At 55.8% G+C, this 19,591-nt stretch overlaps 2 protein-coding genes across 8 annotated transcripts in view; one reads left to right on the top strand and one right to left on the bottom strand.

Moving 5' to 3' along the window:
• Nucleotides 1–156: 156 nt before the first annotated feature.
• On the top strand, nucleotides 157–7,009 carry LETM2 (leucine zipper and EF-hand containing transmembrane protein 2). 2 transcript variants are annotated; one of them, XM_084221899.1, is made up of 10 exons: nucleotides 157–387; nucleotides 655–1,096; nucleotides 1,650–1,793; nucleotides 2,413–2,547; nucleotides 2,888–3,091; nucleotides 3,604–3,723; nucleotides 4,104–4,214; nucleotides 4,347–4,433; nucleotides 5,130–5,204; nucleotides 5,794–7,009. In XM_084221899.1, exons 1-10 carry the CDS (start codon nucleotides 341–343, stop codon nucleotides 5,842–5,844), a joined length of 1,416 nt encoding a protein of 471 aa, XP_084078025.1. In that variant the 5' UTR covers nucleotides 157–340; the 3' UTR covers nucleotides 5,845–7,009. The 2 variants fall into 2 exon arrangements, with proteins under 2 accessions (XP_084078025.1, XP_084078024.1); XM_084221898.1 differs by having other exon boundaries at nucleotides 4,104–4,218; nucleotides 4,351–4,433.
• Nucleotides 7,010–10,196: 3,187 nt separating this feature from the next.
• Nucleotides 10,197–19,591, bottom strand: part of FGFR1 (fibroblast growth factor receptor 1) — a 28,301-nt gene continuing 18,906 nt past the window's right edge. For 2 of the 6 annotated variants that reach the window (XM_084221758.1, XM_084221760.1), the window contains 11 exons: nucleotides 18,239–18,383; nucleotides 16,776–16,978; nucleotides 15,608–15,753; nucleotides 14,787–14,908; nucleotides 14,266–14,376; nucleotides 13,955–14,145; nucleotides 13,402–13,524; nucleotides 13,218–13,288; nucleotides 12,820–12,957; nucleotides 12,028–12,133; nucleotides 10,197–11,944 (listed from right to left, as the gene is read on the bottom strand). In XM_084221758.1, the coding sequence (XP_084077884.1) occupies nucleotides 11,768–11,944; nucleotides 12,028–12,133; nucleotides 12,820–12,957; nucleotides 13,218–13,288; nucleotides 13,402–13,524; nucleotides 13,955–14,145; nucleotides 14,266–14,376; nucleotides 14,787–14,908; nucleotides 15,608–15,753; nucleotides 16,776–16,978; nucleotides 18,239–18,383 (1,533 nt within the window). In that variant the 3' untranslated portion in view covers nucleotides 10,197–11,767. The remainder of the gene's footprint in view (nucleotides 11,945–12,027; nucleotides 12,134–12,819; nucleotides 12,958–13,217; nucleotides 13,289–13,401; nucleotides 13,525–13,954; nucleotides 14,146–14,265; nucleotides 14,377–14,786; nucleotides 14,909–15,607; nucleotides 15,754–16,775; nucleotides 16,979–18,238; nucleotides 18,384–19,591) is intronic. The other 4 variants (XM_084221759.1, XM_084221761.1, XR_014616749.1 and 1 more) reach the window with 3 other exon arrangements.

Here is a 19,591-nt window from a genome sequence, read left to right as displayed (position 1 = left end):
AGCAGGGCGTGGCGCGGCGCGATGGCGTCACGGCGCAGGCACCACAGAGCGGCGACGGGTCAGAGCGGCGCGCGCGGGGCACGACGGGACGGGTGGGCGGGGCGGGAGGTCGCGGCCGGCGGTGAGCGGAACCGGAAGCGGAAACGGGATCGGGACCAGGGCACCGGGGCACCGGGACCGGCATCGCCGGGACTGGCACGGGCACAGGGACCGGAGAGGGGCAGCGCGGCAGCGCCCGGGGATGGGGCCGGCCGGGTCCCGGCGGCCCCCGGCGCCCACCGGAGCTGCCGCCGCCCCCCGCCGCTGCCGGGGCTGAGGGCCCGCCGCGCCCGGCCCAGCCATGGCTGCGTGCGGCTGTAACGCGCTCCTGGCCGCGGCCAGGGCCAGGTGAGCCCGCGCGGGGTCGGACGGGCCTCGGGGGGGTCGCAGCTTTCATCGCGCTCCCCGCTGAGGCGGCTCCGGGAGGCGCGGCCGGGCTCCCCCCTCAGAGATGAGCTGCTGGCACGGCACGGCTTCTCCGTATTGCAGCCCTTGCTGGGGGAGCGGGCTCTCGGCACAAAAGCGATTTCACGGGGCCGATTTGGTGCTGAGGTTTGGGTGCGATGCCTCGGCGCTCGGTTCTCCTGCCCTGCTCTTACCGAAACACCTCTCCAGTTTCAGGGGCTCCCGTCTCCTGGCGCACTGCAGCCCTCTGTGCTCCCCAGCCGTTGCTCTTGTCCAGCTGGTGGATCCCCAGCCCACCTGGACCTGCAGGGACTCCAAAAGCCAGCCCTGGCCGCGCCGTGCCTGCCTGGGCGCCGCCCTGCCTCGCTCCCCTGCCCACACCTTGCACACCTCCAGCAGCCCCCGGCAGCAGCTGCCAGGGGAGCCCCTGCCCCACGGAAAGCCCAGGAACCAGGCAGCTAAACCTGCCAAAAGCCTGGGCAAGCAGGTGGCGGCTCCTGCGGCAAAGAAGTCCTTGAGACAGAGAGTGGTGGATGAGGTGAAGCATTACTACCATGGGTTCCACCTGCTCTGGATTGACACCAAGGTGGCTGCCAGGATGGTGTGGAGGCTGCTGCACGGGCAGGTGCTCACCAGGAGGGAGAGGAGAAGGGTAAGTGCCACAGTGTCGGTGTTCAGGGACACAGAATCCCAGAATGATTATATGCAGGTGCTTTTTTCTGAGTGTCAGACCCAAATCTGACTGTGACGTGGTTTTGAGCTGAATGTGTTTTGTATCCTATACTTATATAACTTACATATTAGTTATTAAACTTACATTGTTCTATTGTATACACTGATCTCCTCAAACCTCTTACATAGTTTCTCATGCTTCTTTAAACAATAATTATATCTAATCTCATCTAACACTTATATCATTTGTCACATACTGACTACACACGTGCAGTTTCACATGATCTAGGCCTAACAATTCCTAACATTTTCCTCCTAAGGCCTAACATTTCCCAGGGCCCACTTTTAACATTTCCCCAGGGCCTACTAAGCCTAACTTTCTTTCTAGCTCCCCGAATTTTCTGTGATTTTAAAATCTTTTACTAGCAACAACACGTGGATAAAGTGATGCAGTAAGAGGCTTAACCCCTTCTTTGGGCACACTTTGAGTGATAATCTCAGGGTAATTCCCTGCTGTGCTTTTCTCCCCACAGCTGCTGAGAACTTGTGCAGATCTCTTCCGGCTGGTTCCCTTCCTGGTGTTTGTCATTGTCCCCTTCATGGAGTTTCTGTTACCTGTGTTCCTGAAGCTCTTCCCTGACATGCTGCCCTCGACCTTTGAGACAGAGTCAAAAAAGGTTTGTGTCCTCTGTGAGGCTGGGGAGTGTCCCCAGCTCCTCAGAAATCTGTGCAGGGCTGCTGTTCCCTGCCAGTGAGCATCAGCCTCACCCTGTGCCTGAGACATTCCCAGCTCATTCCTGGGCTGAGTGATGTCACTGTCATATTTTCTGAAAAATCCTCTTTGCCCAGGATTTTCTCCTGGGAAGTTGAGAAGCCTCAGAGAAAAAGGAAAACAATAATTATCTGATTGCTTCTCCTGTGTTTGCTGCTCTAGAATGTGGTCTGGAGATTGTTTATCCAACATGTAAAATGTTTTAACTTAATGGCCAATCACAGCCAGGCTCTGAGCAGTCACAAGTTTTTATTATTCATTCTTGTTAAGCCTGTATCTGTCTGTATCCTTTCTCTTTCTTTAGTATAGTTTTAGTATAGCATTCTTTAATATAATATAATGTCATAAAATAATAAATCAGCCTTCTTCTAAGAACATAGAGTCAAATTCTCACCTCGTCCTGAGGACCACCACAAACTCAACAGAGTGGGACAGATGGAAGGCTGTGCTGCAGACAGGGATCAGAAGAAATGTGTACAGCAATTCCATTTTCTGATTGATAACTTTGTATTTCCCAAATGAAGGAAGAGAAGCTGAAGAAGAAGTTGAATGCAAGGCTGGAGTTAGCCAAGTTCCTGCGGGAGACCATTGCAGAGATGGCCAAAAGGAACAAGGCAGACACAGGAAAAGGGAAACAATTCTCCATTTACCTGCACGAGGTAGGATGGCAGCCATGGCACAGACACACCTTTAGAGCTGCTGCCTGGGGCAGAGAGCAGGGGATTTGTGCCAGGACTGTGGGGACAGAGCAGCTGTCAGGTGGTGTTCTCTGCCCACCCTGCAGTAAGAGCCCTGCTCACAGGAATTCCCAGCCTGGCAGGGCACACCTTTCACCCCCTGGAACTTCCAGTGGCCACTCAATAACAGTTTCACTGTGACCTTTAACTGTATTGTGCTGTCTCCAGCAGGGACAGGAGTTCCCCTGTGAGGAAGGGGAGGGGGGGAGGTTCCCAGCTGGGGATCCCCGCTCAGCTCAGGGCTGTTTGTGCCTCCCCTCAGCTCCGTCCCAGAGGCCAGCAGCCCAGCACACAGGAGGTCGTGCGCTTCTCCAAGCTCTTTGAGGACGAGCTGACCCTGGAGCACCTGGAGAGGCCCCAGCTGGTGGCCCTGTGCAAGCTGCTGGAGCTGCAGGCCCTGGGCACCAACAACCTGCTGCGCTTCCAGCTGCTGATGCGGCTGCGCAGCATCAAGGCCGACGACGAGGTGGGTCTGCAGCAGCAGCCAGGAGCTGCCCACACCCCCTCACAGCAGGGCAGCTTGGTGTTGATGAGAGTCAGATCCTCCTCAGGATACAACCCAAAATAAAGCAGAATCACCTCCCTGCAGCCTTGTTGTCTTTGGGGAGCTGTAACGGAGGTGGCATTGCAGATATTGCCACTAGAACATTTCCTTTTGGAGTCATGCTAACTTATAAAAAAGGGATGCTTTTTGATGTGCAATGGGCTTATTTGGAAAATGGAGCCAGTCTTATACATGCAGAGGTAGGGGCCATAAGTTGCAGTGGGGGAAATTTCAACTTGATAAGAAAAAAATTAAAATTATGGAGTGGGTAAACAGTGGAACAGGTTGCGAAATCCCCATCCCTAAAGCACAAATAGAAAATGCTGAGCACTTTTGAGCAGGAGATTGGATTGGGGACCTCCAGAAGTTCCTTCAGGTGCAGCAGGGTCTTGGCTTCCCCTGTGCCTGGATGGGAATGTTGCTGTTCATTCCAGATGATTGCCAAGGAAGGGGTCAGTGGCCTGAGCGTGCCGGAGCTGCAGAGCGCCTGCAGGGCCAGAGGGATGCGGTCACTGGGGCTCTCTGAGGAGCAGCTGAAGGAGCAGCTGGGGCAGGTGAGTGTGCCCTGGCCTGGGCTGCTGTGAGGTTTCTCAGAGGACAGGCTCCAGGCAGTGCTCAGGTGCAGCAGGCACAGCTTCCTGAGAATTCATGCATGAGTTTCAAGCTGGATCCTCACACACAGAGCTGAGCTCTAAGGCATGAAGGCTCCAGATTATGTCCTAGACTAAAGAGAAAACCAAATAGAACCAGGGCCAGATAAGAGCAAGGTGAAGTGGGGGGTATTCTTAATTCTTCAGACCCATTTCTTCTCATTATGGTAACTTAAAACTGTGTTATCCAAACTCAAGGTTGCTTTAAGGACAGAGTGTTGTGTTAATAAATGCTCACATAGAGCCAATATGAAGCAATTTTTCCTTCTGTTTTCTTCCAACAGTGGCTGGATCTGCATTTAAAGGAAAACATTCCTTCTTCTCTCCTCCTGCTTTCCCGTGCCTTGTACTTAATAGAAGTAAAGCCACAGTCTGTTCCCATTCCACAGAGCAAGGCAAGTGGTTTGAATAAAGCTGATAGGTTAATAGCTCAACCATTATGCATTATAAAAATGAAGGACTTTGATAGAATCTTGTTTTCTGAGCCTACAAGTGGACTGAAGTTGTGATTCTGTGTTCTTCTGCAGACAGCTGAAGCTGCTGGAGTGATGACATCTGTGCGTGAAGGTCAGGAGACCCTCCTGGATCCTGCCCCTGTTGTACAGGGGAGAAAGGTTAGAAACAGCAGCCTGCAAGCAGGAAAACATGTGCTGAAATGGTTGGGAATTGGGTGTGACCAAACCTTTCCAAAGCTGGACAAACCCAGTGTTTGACACCATGGCACAGAGCACGAGCAGTGTCTGTTCTTGCACCGTGTGGGTCTTTTCCCCCCTAGAGCCTCACAGTTGCATGTTGTGATTTGAGAGGCAAGGGAAGGGAGCAGGGATCTGCTGTGGCACAACTGGTGCTGTGCCTGGGAGCAGCTGGTTATTGAGTACCATGGTGCTGGCTCCCAGCCAGGGAGGACTCAACCTGAATTGCTTCAGGCCTCAGGTACATTCAGCTCAGAGGAGCCAGTTAAAGGGCACTTGTTTTTAGCCCTCTTAGTGAATTTGGGTTCAATTGTCCTGAACAAAATGAGCCAAAATATCTGGAGTAAGAAAGCCAGAGCATATGGTTCTCAGCATCACACTGCAGTGAATTCCTTAGATTAGTCCCAGCTGATAAAGGCAGCAGCAGGAATCAAAGAATATTGTATCAGCTGCCAGAAATATTTCCACATAGTTAAATTGTGCTGGGGAAACAATGGAAGTGCCAGCACCACTTTCACAGAGTTAGCAGGGAACAGCCTTGTCAGAAGGGAGAAGGGCCTGGGGGGTTTAGGCCTTTCTGAGGGGATTCTGTGACTTACAGCTGCTTTTTCCTTAAAGAAGGAAGAATTTGTGTCCCAGCCAACAGAGAAATTGCCATTCTCTGAAGCATCAGTGAAGACTCCCCCACGAGAGGTGAGCTTGTCAGAGTTCTTACACTTCCCAAAAGAGATTGTTCTTCACACAGCTTGCAGCCAAACTGAGGAAGTTTGGAGTGCAGGATGCTGTGAACACTGCTGAGTTCAGGGAGCAGCTGGAGAAACTGGATGAGAACTGCACTGGGGGCTGTTCAATACAAAGATACCACACATGGCAGAGAGCCATCAAACTGGGGGGAATTACTGGTATATCCTTGTACTCTTCCTTAATAATCTGCCTTGGGCCACTGGGACAGACCAGCCTTCCCTTGGAGTCAGCAGGGTAAGAGCCACTTGGTATCTGTAAAAATATTTCTGCAGTGATTGTCTTTGTTTTGCCCATTTTCTTTCTGTGAATATTGGATTTCAATTTGGGTGCTTATGTGCACATCTGGGATGCTGCTTAAGGCAACTTTGGGAGTCCAGACAGACTCCCATCTCCTTCAACCTGAAGGACTTTGCTCCTTATCAGCTGTTCCTCTCCAGAGCAGCTTCCCATGCTAAATGGGAAGACACCTTCAGAAAAAAATTTGAATTTCAAAAAACATTTGTACTGCCTAAAATCTGCCCTTTTCTTTTACCCCTAGACCAAAATGGAAGCATCTCAGAGCAGCAAGGCTGGTGCCAATGGAGCCTAACCTGGAGCCAGCACTGGGAGGAAGCAGCTTCCATCTCCACAGCTCCTGCAAAGGGAGCAGGGATTTCCCAGGAGGCTGCTCTACAAAAGGAGGCAGTAGCCCTCAGGAGCCTCTCTCTCTGTCCCAAGCTTGTTAGCAACTAGGCCACTGCTGTCTGGATAGCCCCAGACATCTCTTTTGTGCTGGGTCCTTGGCCTGCTACTTTTAACTTATGGTGTAAATATGTTAATAATGGTGCTGCTGTCTGTGCTGTTCCTGAGCAGGTGTTTGTGCTTAGCAAAGGCAGCTTTTCATGTTAGAATGGCCTGTGCACAGAACAAGCTGGGCTGGGGTCCAGCAAAGCCTGTTCTGCAGTGTGAAATCCTCTGCAGGAACATCCCCACACACCCAGGGCCAGCAGCTTGTCCTGAGGGTCACAGCTCAGGCTCTTGGTCCTGATTTGGGTGTTTTAGCCAGTGACCAGCCCACAACAACCCACGTGGCCACAATTTCACTGAGGAGGGTGGCCACAGGGAGGGAGGGAGCAGCACCCAGTGGCAGAACTGATCAGAAGGGCTTCAAGCCTTGCTGGACAGGAGCAGTCTCCACCTGTGAGTGTTTGTTTCCCAGTGGGAGCTGTGCAGGTGCCACACACTGTGACAGAATCAGATTTGCACTTTGAAGATCCCTCTGGGTCACAAGAGGGAGCAACCTGGACCTGCACACCTCTCCCAAGCGTGGAGCTTTGGTTAATCCTCACCAGGCTCAGAATACACACCAAGTGCTCTCCACACTTGCAAAGTGACTCCTCACATGCTCCAGTGATGGCTCAGTTTTTGTCAGACTCTCAGAGGATTCTGAAAAGCTGTTTTTTAGCATTTGTTAAATTTTTTACTCTGTCCTATGTAAATACTGAGAAATTACTCACATTATGAATTTTAAATATGTATATTTGTACTTACTGTAAAATTAGATTTGGTGCTAAGTAGGAATGAAATGTCTCTTCCAGATGTCAGCCAGCCTTTAGAACAACCCGACTGAAAGCCAGTTCTCCAAGCTCAGGTAGGAGCAGCACTTTAAACCCGAGGCCCCAGGCTCCTGCAGCAACACAGAGCCAGCTGTCAGGTGTCCTGTGTCCTTAGCTCTGTACCTGAGCCTGTCCTTGTTCATCCAGCCCGTCCACAGTGCTGGCTCTGTGTCTAATAAATGGAACAAATGTTATTTCAATAAAATAACACCTTGCTGTAGAGTCACTGCTGCCTCTTAGCGCCACAGTGAGGGAAGGCATCTCCTCCCGACTGCTGTTCCAGCTCCACTCTCAAACCCGGCTGGGTTTCTCTGGCAGCCTTTGGAAGCCCGGGGAGGTTTGGGCTGAAATGATCAGGTAACGGCTCGTTCATTTCCCCATCCGAGGAACGAGCTGTGCCGGCTCCGAGGGCTCTGCCCCTCGCGGAGCTCCTGCGGGCAGCCCCTGCTCCGGGCGGAGGGAGGGAGAGGAGGAGGCTGGCGGCTGTCCTGGGCGGGATGAAGGCAGAGCCAGCCAGCGCCGGCTGCCGAGGCAGCAGCACATTCCTCGGCTGAGAGGTTTCACAGATGGAGAGAGCAGAGGGCCTGGCGGGGAGCCCGGGCATCACCTGGGCACCGCCCTGCCTGGGCGAGCTCTGGGTGAGCTCTGGTGCCTCCCTCGTCCCCATCCTCCCGCCGTGCAGCACCACCACCACGTCACGCTGCTGTGTGTGCGAGGGCTCGTGTGTCCGTTTGCCTCCTGTGTTTCAATTTAGAAAGATCTAGAAGCTGGGACTCGCTCTTCCTTGGATGTCCTGCAGTGACCACCAGCCCCACGCCCGTGTTCAGCCTGCAGTGAGCACAGGCTGTGCCAGCCTCCCTCCTCCTAGGGGAGCTGGCCCTGGGGCCTGCAGAGGCAAGAGTGACCCTTTCCACACCTCTGAGCAAACCCATTTTCAGATCAAAAAGCCAGCCAGCTTTTTTTCCCGAGCCTCACAGGTCACTGCTGCCTCAGGGCTCTTGGGGACGTGCCACTCTCACCTCTGCCTGGCACGTGGGGACCCTGGGCACCTTCCCAGGACCCGGTACCCTGCAGGCACGCAGGGGGGAGAGAGCAATTCTGCTGCATGACCTTCGGAGCGAGGGGAGGAAACGACCCCCGTGGAGCCCCATAAATCACGGGATTCTGTTCTGCAACGCTGGGCAAATGAAACGCTGCAGAGATCCAAGGCCGTGTGTGCTTTGGCGTGGGGAGAGCTTTTCCAGCCGCGCCGGTTCCAAACACCTTCCAGTCTCCCTTCAGCCCTGAGAACCAGCTCCGCGGCTGTTTATCCTTCCCCCGGGCGCTCTCTCTGCTCCAGCCTGGAGCCGGGTGTTGTGGCACCCGTGTCTGCCCCACCCCGGGGTCAGCGCCGTGCCCGGAGCCGGGGATTTCTGCTGGATGCTGCTCCTGTGGCAGCGCCAGCCCCGGGCCTTGCGTCAGCCTCTTCCCCTGAAAGCTGCTGAGGAAAGATGCCCCGGTCAGCACTTTTGGAGGAGATTAGTATTCAGAGGGAAAAGCAGTGATTTAGTGCGGCCCAAGCACAACAAAGGCTGGGATTTACAGCTCCCGGATCCCAGCAGCACATTCCTGCAGCCCTTCTGCCTCTGCTGCAAACGTGTAACAAAGGAGATGGAGCTTTATCCCAGCCTGAAGTCCTGTGGGACAAGGGCTCCCTTGTCAAATCCTGCATGGAGTGAGACACGGTGCAGGTGGCAATGTCCCCAAGGTGTCCCCAGGGCCCAGGACAGCAGGGGTTTGGGGGAGCTGTGTGCCCCAGCTGCAGCTGCACACATCTGGCTCTGGGGGGCTGGAGCTGCACCCTGGGGTCCTGCTGACCCCACAGCTGGCTGGGACACGGGGCGTGGAGGGTGGCTGAGGGGGCTAGGGGCAGCCACGGCCCCCAGGCTGGGGGATCACTCCCCACACACACACTGAGCCCAGCTCTGAGCCAGGGACCTGCACCGAGGTGGAATGGCACAGGAGGGACGCGGCTGGCAGGGGGACAAAGCCCAGCTGAGCGCTGGCAGAGCAGCCACGTCCTGGGCCGGGGCCAGGAGATTGTCCCTGCACAGTCTGAGGGCTTTAAAAGGAGAGAACGAGGAAGGCGAGGAGGGGAGAAGACAAAGGATGCTGTGAGAGCCAAACGTGCTGGAGGCCAAGCACTCAGCAGCCACCATGCCCAACACACCCCACCCGCTCAGGGGCTCCTCAGGGCAGCACCTTCAGCTCCCCCATTGCCCTGGAGCCACTTCCCAAGGGATCCTGTCCCATCTCCCTCCTAAGCAGAGAGACCTTGGTGCTGGGCAGAGCTGGAGGGGCTGCAGGCACCCCCTGGGCACGGGCCCAGCTGGGGGTGCTCTGGTCCTGCGCTGGGTGGGACCTGTGGGGTGCTCAGGTCACTTTTGGGGTATGCCCATCTCCCAGATTGCCCACGTGAAGAGGATGGCTTATCAGGAAGAGACGAGAGGAGCTGAATCTTCCTGCTGGGCTCCTCCAGCATTCAGGCAGCTCTGTGCCATCAGCCTCTGTGGTTTCTGCTGGGCACAGCCAGGGCAGCACCCTGGGGACCCTCCGTGCTGTGTCCCCATGTCCCCACGGTGTGCAGTGGGCACCCAGCTGCGTGTGCCCCTTCCCCAGTCCTGCAGGGAGCACCAGCAGCTCTGCTGCAGCTGCTCTGCTTATTATCATATTTAATTGCCCTCCTGGTAACCCCAGGAAATGAGCAGGAGACGGTGAGAGCCGCAGTTTGGGATGATGTAAACACCAACTCCAGCTCTCCCTGCGCCAAGCCGGTCCCGGAGAGAGCTGTGATTTATGGAGCCCCCCAGCCCTGCCCCCTGCCTGGGCTGCCAGTTTAATCCAGGGCCGCAAATTCAACATAAATCACTTGATTAAAAGCTCTACTTAATTTAAAGGGGGTGGGGGGTGGGCAGAGTGCAGCTGATCGATTTAATTTACACCGGGAAACAGCAACAAGCAGATGCATTTGAAAAGGCCGGGGAGGCCGGTGATGCTGCAGCTGCTTCAGCTGCCTCAGTTTAACCATTTCAGGGCTCTGGAGGGGCTGGCAGCCCCTCTCACCCTCCCTCTACACATGGCCAGCCCCCTCCCACACCGCTGCCCAGGCCCTGTGGGGTGCAGAGTGCTAGAACATTTTTATGGGAAGTGCTGGAGCCGTGAAAAACCAGAATTCCCACAAAAGCAGTTGCCATCACGGCTGCTCCCTGAGCATCATCTTCCCAAAGCGCTGCCTGGATGAGCTGGAGCAGCCAGAGCCCCAGAGCCCCCTCCCCATCACCCCCCCAGGGAGATGTAAGGGTGGTTAAAGTCTTTAATAATTACAAGAATTCCAGAATTTCATTACAGAAGAGTTTACAACAAATAATATTTCTCCATACAAAGGCAAAATAAACTTTTCAAGTAACAGCGGCCTGGCACTGGCGGCAGGGAGGGGAAAGGAGGGGGGGTTCAGGTGGCTCCTGCCCCAGCCAGGGAGTGCCCTGTCTGTCTGTCTGTCCGTCCCCAGCGCGGTGGAGCAGAGCTGGGGCACTGGGACAGCCGGGGAAAGCACGGACGGGCAGAGTTGGGGTGAGGATGCTCCCCCGGTAAGGCACTGGCAGGGGCTGGCACCGAGCCGGGCTGGAGCCCCGTGGCACCGCCTGGAGTGACCCCTGCTCCCCCCGAGAGGGCAGGGCAGGGGGGGCAGGGTCGGCAGACCCCTCCCTCCCTCTCTCCCCAGGGCACCGGGCAGCCCCCGGGGCCGGGGCGAGGCCAGGCACGTAATGACAACGGCTTCCCAAAAGGCATCATCGACACATTATTATTGTTGTTTAATACAACCCCATATAAAACTGAAGCAGCAGCAGCAATTCTTATCGAGGGACCTAAACTGAAATAGGTTTAGAACATAATTTAAAAAAATAAAAACAGCAAAAATAGCAAAATATATGACTTTTTTTTTTTTTATAGCAACTGATATCTACCAGCCACTAGTACCTTCCTACCAAACTGGTATATCTCTGGTAACAACCCTTTTAAAAAGACATGTAAATATATATTCATATTTATACATATTTTTCGTTATGTACACGGAACTCTGGGTTTAGCACAGGTGGGTTCAGTCACCTCTGAGCAGTGCAGGGCTCCTGCCCTGGATGTGCCAGGCCTGGCTCAGCAAAGCCCACAGCTGCTGGTCCTGTGGCTTGGGGGCAGCCTGGGCAGAGAGGGAGCCCACACCATGAGGGTCCTGGCATGATGAGGATCCCAGCATGTTAAGGCTCCTGGCACACCTGTGAGGCTCCTGGAACACCTGGGAGGGTCCCAGCACACCAGTGAGGGTCCCAGCATGCTGAGAGTCCCACCATGTCAAGGCTCCTGGCACACCTGTGAGACTCCTGGCACACCTGTGAGGTTCCTGGCACACCTGTGAGGCTCCTGGCACACCTGTGAGACTCCTGGCACGCCAAGGCTCCCCCCTTGTGCAGCTGCAGGAGCCGGGTGCTGCTCTCAGCTCACCAGGTTCTCTTGGTGGCAGACCAGCCCAGCTCCCCGTGCCCGAGCAGGGTGTGCCATCCCAGGATGCCTGGCTGGCTCTTTGGCCACGCTTTGCCCACGGGAGAGGATTTCAGCTCAGCCAAGTGGGAACACTCAAGCACAGAACTCACGGAGAAGAGGTTTAAAAACGGGAGGAGGAAAGGCCACGGCAGCCCTGGAGCCGAAGCCTTTGGGCCGTGCAGAGCTGACACGAGCGGCAGGAGAAGCTGGCAGGAGCTGGGTGGTTTTGGTTACATGAGATGCTACGGATGTCTCTGAACCCTTTCTGCAGCAGCTCAGCACAACCAGGCTGTGCAGGCAGCGTCCACGGGCATGGCATGGCATGGCACAGCAGTGCCACCCTCAGTGTCGCTTCAGTCCGCCGTTGCTGTGCTGAGGGGGGAGCTTGGGAAGGCACGGCTCGTCCGGGAGCGGGTCGTGGGAGAACACAGAGTCCTCTCCCGAGGAGCAGGTGGAGCTGCGCGTGTCCGGGAAGCCAGGGGAGTACTGATCCAGGGGCATGGACAGGTCCAGGTACTCCTGGCAGGGACAAACCCCAGCAACGGGCTCAGGAGGGCACTGGGAGAGCCTCACCCTGCTGCCACCAGTGCCACCTCTCCTACCTGGTTGGAGGTCATGGCCACGATCCTGTCCAGGTCTTCCACCAGCTGCTTGAAGGTGGGTCTCTGGGAAGGGACGGCGTGCCAGCAATCCCTCATCATCATGTACCTGTGAGGGCAGGGCAGGCAGGGGCTCAGCCCGGGGACCCCCACCCACGGGAGCAGAGAAGCACCAGGAATGTGTGCCCAGCGTCCCTGTGCCCAGTGTCCTTGTGCCCAGTGTCCCTGTGCCCAGCATCCCTGTGCCCAGTGTCCCTGTGCCCAGTGTTCCTGTGCCCAGTGTCCCTGTGCCCAGTGTCCCTGTGCCCATTGTCCCTGTGCCCAGTGTCCTTGTGCCCAGTGTTCCTGTGCCCAGCGTCCTTGTGCCCAGTGTCCCTGTGCCCAGTGTCCCTGTGCCCAGTGTCCCTGTGTCCAGTGTTCCTGTGCCCAGTGTCCCTGTGCCCAGTGTCCCTGTGCCCAGTGTCCCTGTACCCAGGCCAGTGAAGATGCTACTCCAGGGGCTGAGGGTGATCCCCCATGCACAAGGAAGGGAAACCCACCCGCCTGCCCTCACAACCCAGGGAGGAGGATGGACACAGTCTGGGCTGGTCCCTGTGCTGGGGTCACCCTGGGATCCCCTCCTGTCCAGGGAGATGCTCAGTATTGCAAATCTGGTTGACTGATGGTTTTTGCAGGGCTGGGACTGTAACTCCAAACATCTGCCTGCCACCCTCCATGCCCCAGCCCACGTTCTGCACCCAGCAATGGCACTCAAAGACTTCAAACCCCTCTTCCCCATCCCAGCACTGCACTCACAGCTCGTTGGTGCAGTTGCTGGGCTTGTCCATCCTGTGACCTTCCTTCAGCAGCTTGAAGAGCTCCTCAACGGGCACACCGGGGTAGGGTGACCCACCCAGTGTGAAAATCTCCCACAGCAGCACCCCGAAGGACCACCTGGGAACACAGGGCAGATGCTGGGGCACCAGCTCCAGGCTGCTGACACCCTGCTGGGCACCAGTTTGGGTATGGTGAGAGGCTGATTTGCTGGGAAGAAGAACCATCCACAGCTTTGATTCACTTTGCAGGATAAATGAGTCCCAGCACCAAATGCAATCTGGATTCAAAACGTTTGGTTTGATTGCCTGACACCAACTGTAATTTCATTAAATCCAGGCAAATCCCATCCATGCATGTCCCCAGCAGGCCCTACTCACACGTCACTCTGGTGGGTGTAGATTCTGTCAAAGAGAGCCTCGGGAGCCATCCACTTCACTGGCAGGCGACCCTGGCACACAAAACCCACAATGGCTGTGAGGGAACCTGAGCCCTGCATGCTGTGGCGTTCCCAGCACAGACTGGAGCCTCCCCACCCCGCAGAACCCCTGGCACAGCACTCACATTTGTGGTCTTCTTGTAGTAATCGATGTGGTGGATGTCACGGGCCAGCCCGAAGTCAGCGATCTTCATCACGTTGTCCTCTGTCACCAGCACGTTCCTGGCTGCCAGGTCCCTGTGGATGCACTGACCAAGCACAGGGCTCTCAGCACCAGATGGGACAGGCAGGGAGGGAAGGGTGCTGCTCTGATTTTTTAAGATTTTCTAAGCTTTCTGATGTTTAAATTCTTGTAACAAACTTTCTCACACACTTTCTGTAAATAACTCATTGTTTTGCAGTCTTTTATGGAAGAAGAGAAATCTGATGGACTGTTGGTTTGCCCAGTGTCATTGGAGAGGTGGCACTGTCACCCTCCAACACACTGCCACTTTTGAAAAACTATAAATGTTAAGAGTCAGAAAATAAATTTCCCTTTTTCTTCACCTTGAGAGCAGCAGTGTGTGCGCTCATGTGTGCGCTCGTGTTGTTTCGTGTCCTACAGCCACAGAAGGATGTGTGCCCCAGGCCCAGCTGCTGAGCTCCCCATCCCACCACAGCCTCCTGGGAGTTCCTCACCTTCTTGGAGGCCAGGTACTCCATGCCCCGTGCCACCTGGTAGGCACAGGAGACCAGGTCCTTGAAGGAGAGCTGCTCCTCGGGGACACGGGTGGGGTTGTAGCAGTACTCCATGCCCGGGGGCCGCCGTGCCTGCAGGTACTCCCGGAGGTTGCCCTTGCTGGCATATTCCACAATCACATACAGGGGTCCTGAGGGGATGGTGGGATGAGAGGCTGCCACGTGGAGCAGGGTGCCAGGCCAGCCCCTCCAGTGGACAGCAGCTGGAGGGGTGGCAGAGGGACACCTCCTCCCCACTCATGCGCCCTCACCGTCCTGCGTGCAGGCTCCCAGCAGGTTGATGATGTTCTTGTGCTTGCCAATCATCTTCATCATCTCCATCTCGGAGATGAGGTCAGACAAGTCCTTCTCTGTGGCGTCGGCTGAAGTGGAGAGGGTTGCACTTAGGGGGTGCCAGGCTGGGTTGCACAGCACAGACCCCAGCCAGGGCTGTGGCATCATGCCAGGACCACCCTTCAAACCCCTCTTCCCCATCCCAGCACTGCACTCACAGCTCGTTGGTGAGCTGCGAGTTTTGTGAGTAATTATAAATACTGACAGTTATCTATATCTAGTATTGTATCAAGGGCTACTGCAAAGTTTGGCTTTGCAGGTAAGATATAAACCTGAAAACTTACTTCTCTTGCTTGCTAAAGATCTCACAGCATTTTTTTGCAAGAATAATTCATAACCATCAGTTTCTTCTATAAACTGCAATTAGCTTAATTACATTCTGTCTCCCCAAATTCCTTCTGTAGTATCCTTTTGCTAAGACATTTTTGCTGCCACTTACACTTGAGCATCTTCACCGCCACCTTGGTCACACGGTTGGGCTTGTCCTTGTCAAGGCCGATGGCTTCTGCCAGCACCACCTGCCCGAAGCACCCTTCTCCCAGGGGCTTGCCCAGGATCAGCCTGCAGGGAGAAGACCCCAATGCAGCAGGGCAGCAGGATGCTCCTGGCACCAGCAGCACCCTCCGGGGTGCTGGACTTGAAATAGAGATTTTTGGAGTTCACTTGTGTTAGCAATATGAATTAAGAGTTTAAAGTTTAGCCTGTAGAACTGTGTGTTGAATTTTAACCCTTTTACTTAAGAAATCTCTGCCATGGTACAAAGGGCATAGGAAAAATGCAAATTTCTGAAGCTTCTTGCATAAAAGAACAATACCAGAGGAGACCAAGGGATGCAAAGTGCCCAGATAAAGGGACTCCTCCATCTCCAAGCTGATCAAGGCTGACAGACGTACTCAGATAAGCACCAAGGGACCAAAGGAGAAAAGCTCATAAGTTCAGTCATGAGGAAGACCACAAACTTCAGCCTCAGAGACCACCAGAGACCTCCGTGTGACCAGCACAGCAAACAAGGCATGCCCAGAAGGGCGTGGATCTGATTACCATGCGAGGTGAGAACAGGTGGGGCCAGGTGTTGAGTATGCATGGAAAGGCTGTGCGTATTGCACAGAGAACACTTTTGTGAATAAAAATGTCAGTCAGACTGAGGCTGGGGCACAAGATTTCACCAGAGCTATCTCTCTTGTGCTGTGTGCTGACATACATACCTGCTTCATAACTATCTCTGGTTGTGGAGGTTATTTATTCTGCATATAGGCTCACCTGTCGCGGGGCAGCTCCCAGCGCGGGTCCTCGGGGAGCTCGTACTCGGAGACGCCGGCCAGCATGGGGGTGCCGCTGGAGGAGAGGCGCGAGGGCCGCACCAGCATCACGCCCGAGTTCATGGAGGAGCTGGAGTCGGCAGACACCTGCAGGGGGACCGTGGGTTACCTTCATGCAGTGCCCAGCCCGCGGCTGGCTGCCCCCGGGGCGGGGGAGATGGTGATGGGAGCCTTAGCACCCTACAGGAGTGTGCTCCCTGCTGATGGAGTGACAAAACTGTCCTTTGTGCCCTTGAAGGAGTGACAAAATTATCCTTTATCCCCTTGGAGGAGTGACAGAACTGTCCTTTGCTCCCTTAAAGGAATGATAGAACTGTCCTTTGTCGCCCCAAATAGGAAAGAAACCCAGAAGTTTCTCTCCTGGATCTCATAGAGAACTGGGGGACTTCACCTCAAACTTAAGGATAGCCAACTGGACAGGAGTCAAAAAGTCCTGCCTCGGGAATTAACTAGAAGAAGAAGAGAACAAACAAACGAATTGCATTTGTGAGGCGTTTTACCAGGAGCTAAGACCTCCGGCACCTAGCTTGGGTTTTCTCTGTTAGTTTTTTTTGTTACTTTTATTAAACCTTTTTGTTTCCAACACTGCAACAGAGGCCATCCTGCTAATTTTTATGCCTCCAAGGGTAGCTGAGCTATCTTGGGTGTGTTCAAGACCTCTGAAAGCTTATTAGCCCTGGCTGCCTGCAGCCCCCGGCCCACCCTGCCCATGGCCCGGCAGTGCTGCTCCCCTCTGTGGAACTTTTAATCGATCTCCATCATGCTGTAGCCCAAAAATGCACAGCCTGGGAGCTCCCCCCCATCTCCTCAGTGTGTGCCACACTCTGCTCAAACCTTAAACTATGGTAAATCCTCCTGGTTCTCCTCATGAGCCCCGTCAGGGGGGGATGAGAGGGAGCTGTGCAGCCCCCCCACCCTGCTGACTGCACTGCCATCAGAGGCACAGCCAGGACAGTCCCCGTGCCCTGCCACCGGTGGGCACAGGCTGGAGGGGGGTGGCACATGCACCAGGGTGAGATGGTCTTCCCATCCCTCCTCCCCCACATCCCCTGGGAAAGGCTGGGCTCCAGGAGAGGCAGTAGGTGCAAACAAACCCCCTCTCTACTTTCTGTTACCTGTCTGCGCAGGGGGATGCTCTTGGCCAGCTTGTGCACGGCCAGCTGGCTGTTGAAATCTGTCTTCTTGGTGGTGCTCTTCAGCTTGTAGATGATGATGGTCACCACCATGCAGGAGATGAGGAAGGCTCCGATGCAGTAGATGATGATCTCCAGGTAGAAGGGAGACGTCATCATGGCTGGGGTGTCTTCAATAGCTGGGTCAGTGTGAACAGGGTGTTTGTTAGCACCCACCAGGCCCCAGGGAGTGGCACTGGGGAGCCCCTGGCTCGTCCCCAAGCTCAGGGGGGACGTTGGTGCAGCAGGGACTGGGGGCTGCCCGCAGCTCTTGCAGGGAAGGTGTGCAAGCAGCCCCCAGCTCATCATCCCCACGGCCAAGCAATGCCTTTGCCACCTCTGCAGGCAGCCCAGGGTGGGATGTGGTCAAATGGGACAGGGCCTGAGTCACCCCACAGGGATGTGGCACCATGGGCACCGTTGGGGACAGGTCTCTGTCCCAGCTGCTGTGCTCTGCCCACGCTTGGGAGCTGCAGGTCCCTCAGGATGTGGGGTCATCCACCATGGAATGGGATGCCTGGCAGTGTCTGGGGCTGTGAGACTCCAGCCTTACTGGTAATGACCGGGGAGAGCTCCGAGCAGAGCAGCCAGTGGCACTCCAGTGGCAATGACCTGCTGTGGGAGCCTGGCTGCTGGAGAAGGGACCCACAGACCCTGCCTTGGTGGCTGAGGGGGTGTTGGAGCCATGAACAGCTCAGAGCCCGCTGCCACGTGCCCAGTCCATGGTGAATCCGGCAGGATGGGGCTGCCACTGCACCTTGTGCACCCCCAGCCTGACACCCCCAAAGAGCAGAGCCTCAGAGAGAGGTGTAAGAGGGAGCTGAAGATTCCTGCCCCACCTCTGAGCACACCCGGCTGACAAAGCAGTGGCTGATAACTGGGAAAGTTTTGGCTGGGAAGCAAGGAGCACACAGCACCCCAAAAGCTTTCCCACAGCTGTTATCAGGCTTTGCTCCCTGCATTGATACTGAGGAGCAGCATCAATGGGGACGGGGCAGCCATCCCCACAGGGCAGGCACACACAGCCCTGGACAGTCCTGCACCACAGGGCAAGGCCAGGCCCTGGCAGCACTGCCAGTACCCCCAAAACCCCCTGGACCCCCGAGCAGGCAGTGCTGGCCTGCTCTGGCCCAGCCTGGGTGTGAGACCGTCCTGCTCTGGTGGAGCCAGCCCTGGTTAAGTACCCCAGGTATGCATTGTCTGGGCCAGGGAGAGAGCAGGGGCAGACCCCAGCTGGGGTGGAGGGGGACACAGAGCTGGGGGACACTGGGGACACTGCCCCATCTGCTCCAGCTGCAGGGCAGCCCACGCTGACCCAGGGGATGGGGCAGGGAAGTGCTCTCTCCCGGACCACAATGCATACGTTGGAAAGGAGGGAGGAAAGGAAGAGGAGTATATACCTTCGAGAACTGTCAACCATGCAGAGTGATGGGAGATCCCAATAGAATTACCCGCCAAACATGTATACTCCCCAGCATCCTCAAATGAGACATTCCTTAAGTGAAGGACTTCCATTTCTTTGTCTGTCGTGTTAACGCCAGCCGTCTGGAAGGAAAAATGGAAGCAAAAAACGGAGAAGCAAACGACATGAGATCTTCTGGGAGGAGGCCAGAGAGGAGGGAGAGCCCAGTCTCATTTGCCAGACCCCCGGGGAGCAGACAGAGACCACTGGAGACCTGCTAGAGAGACCCTTGGGATGACCACTCATCCCGGTGGACCTAGGGAGATGCTGTTAAAACCCTCCACCAGACGGAGTGTCCTGCCCATCCGAGCATGCTGGCGATGGGCTGCATGGAGAAATCACCCGGGCAGAGCCAGCTGGCTGACAGGGGAGGCACCAGCACAGGGATGGGAGCACAGAGACAGGGCAGAGACGAGAGGATGGTGGCAGGAGGGCAGCACAGACAGGGGATGCAGCGCTCTGCCAGTCTGGGGCTGCACAGACAGGGGATGCAGCACTCTGTCAGTTTGGGGATGCAGCACTCTGCCAGTCTGGGTCAGCACAGACAGGGGATGCAGCACTCTGCCAGTCTGGGGATGCAGCACAGACAGGGACAGGGGATGCAGCACTCTGCCAGTCTGGGGATGCAGCACAGACAGGGGATGCAGCACTCTGTCAGTCTGGGGATGCAGCACTCTGCCAGTCTGGGGTGCCTGGACTGGCCTGATGGCAGCACCCCCAGAGACCTCACTGGTGCCACACCCAGCAGGCACCTGGCAGCTCTGGTGTCTGCATGATGGGGAGGGCAGCACACAAGACAGACAGAGGGACACAGACAGCAGCACACAGCAGAGACACTGGGACACACACACGGAGCACAGCCAGCCCCGCCGGGTATTTTTCCATGGTTGTTGCACCAGAAACAGCAGAAACAGGAGAGCCCAGAGTTTTGTCTTCCACCGCCAGGCATTCTTGGGGTTACCTGTGGCCAGGGGCCTGGTGACTGTGAGCCACGCAGACTGGTTGGCCTCTCCAATATAATTGGAAACCTTACAAACATACTCCCCGCTCTCGGCCTCTGTCACATTATACAGGGTCAGCACCTCCGCATCAGAGCTATTAATCCCCGAGTGCTGGAACAGACCAACAACACGCAGTCACACGGATGTGCCCAGGAGCTGCAGCACTCTGGGGGCTCTGCCAGCCCCCACAGGGGGTGTGGGGCATGGGGCTGCACGCAGGGGGTCACAGGAGGGAGGAGCAGGCGGGGATGGGGGTGTAACCCTGCTCCCCCCCGGTCAGGAGCACAGCT

This window comes from Fringilla coelebs (assembly GCF_963513975.1).
Source record: "Fringilla coelebs genome assembly, chromosome: 26".
Lineage (NCBI taxonomy): Eukaryota > Metazoa > Chordata > Aves > Passeriformes > Fringillidae > Fringilla > Fringilla coelebs.
This window is presented reverse-complemented; position numbering and strand designations above follow the sequence as displayed.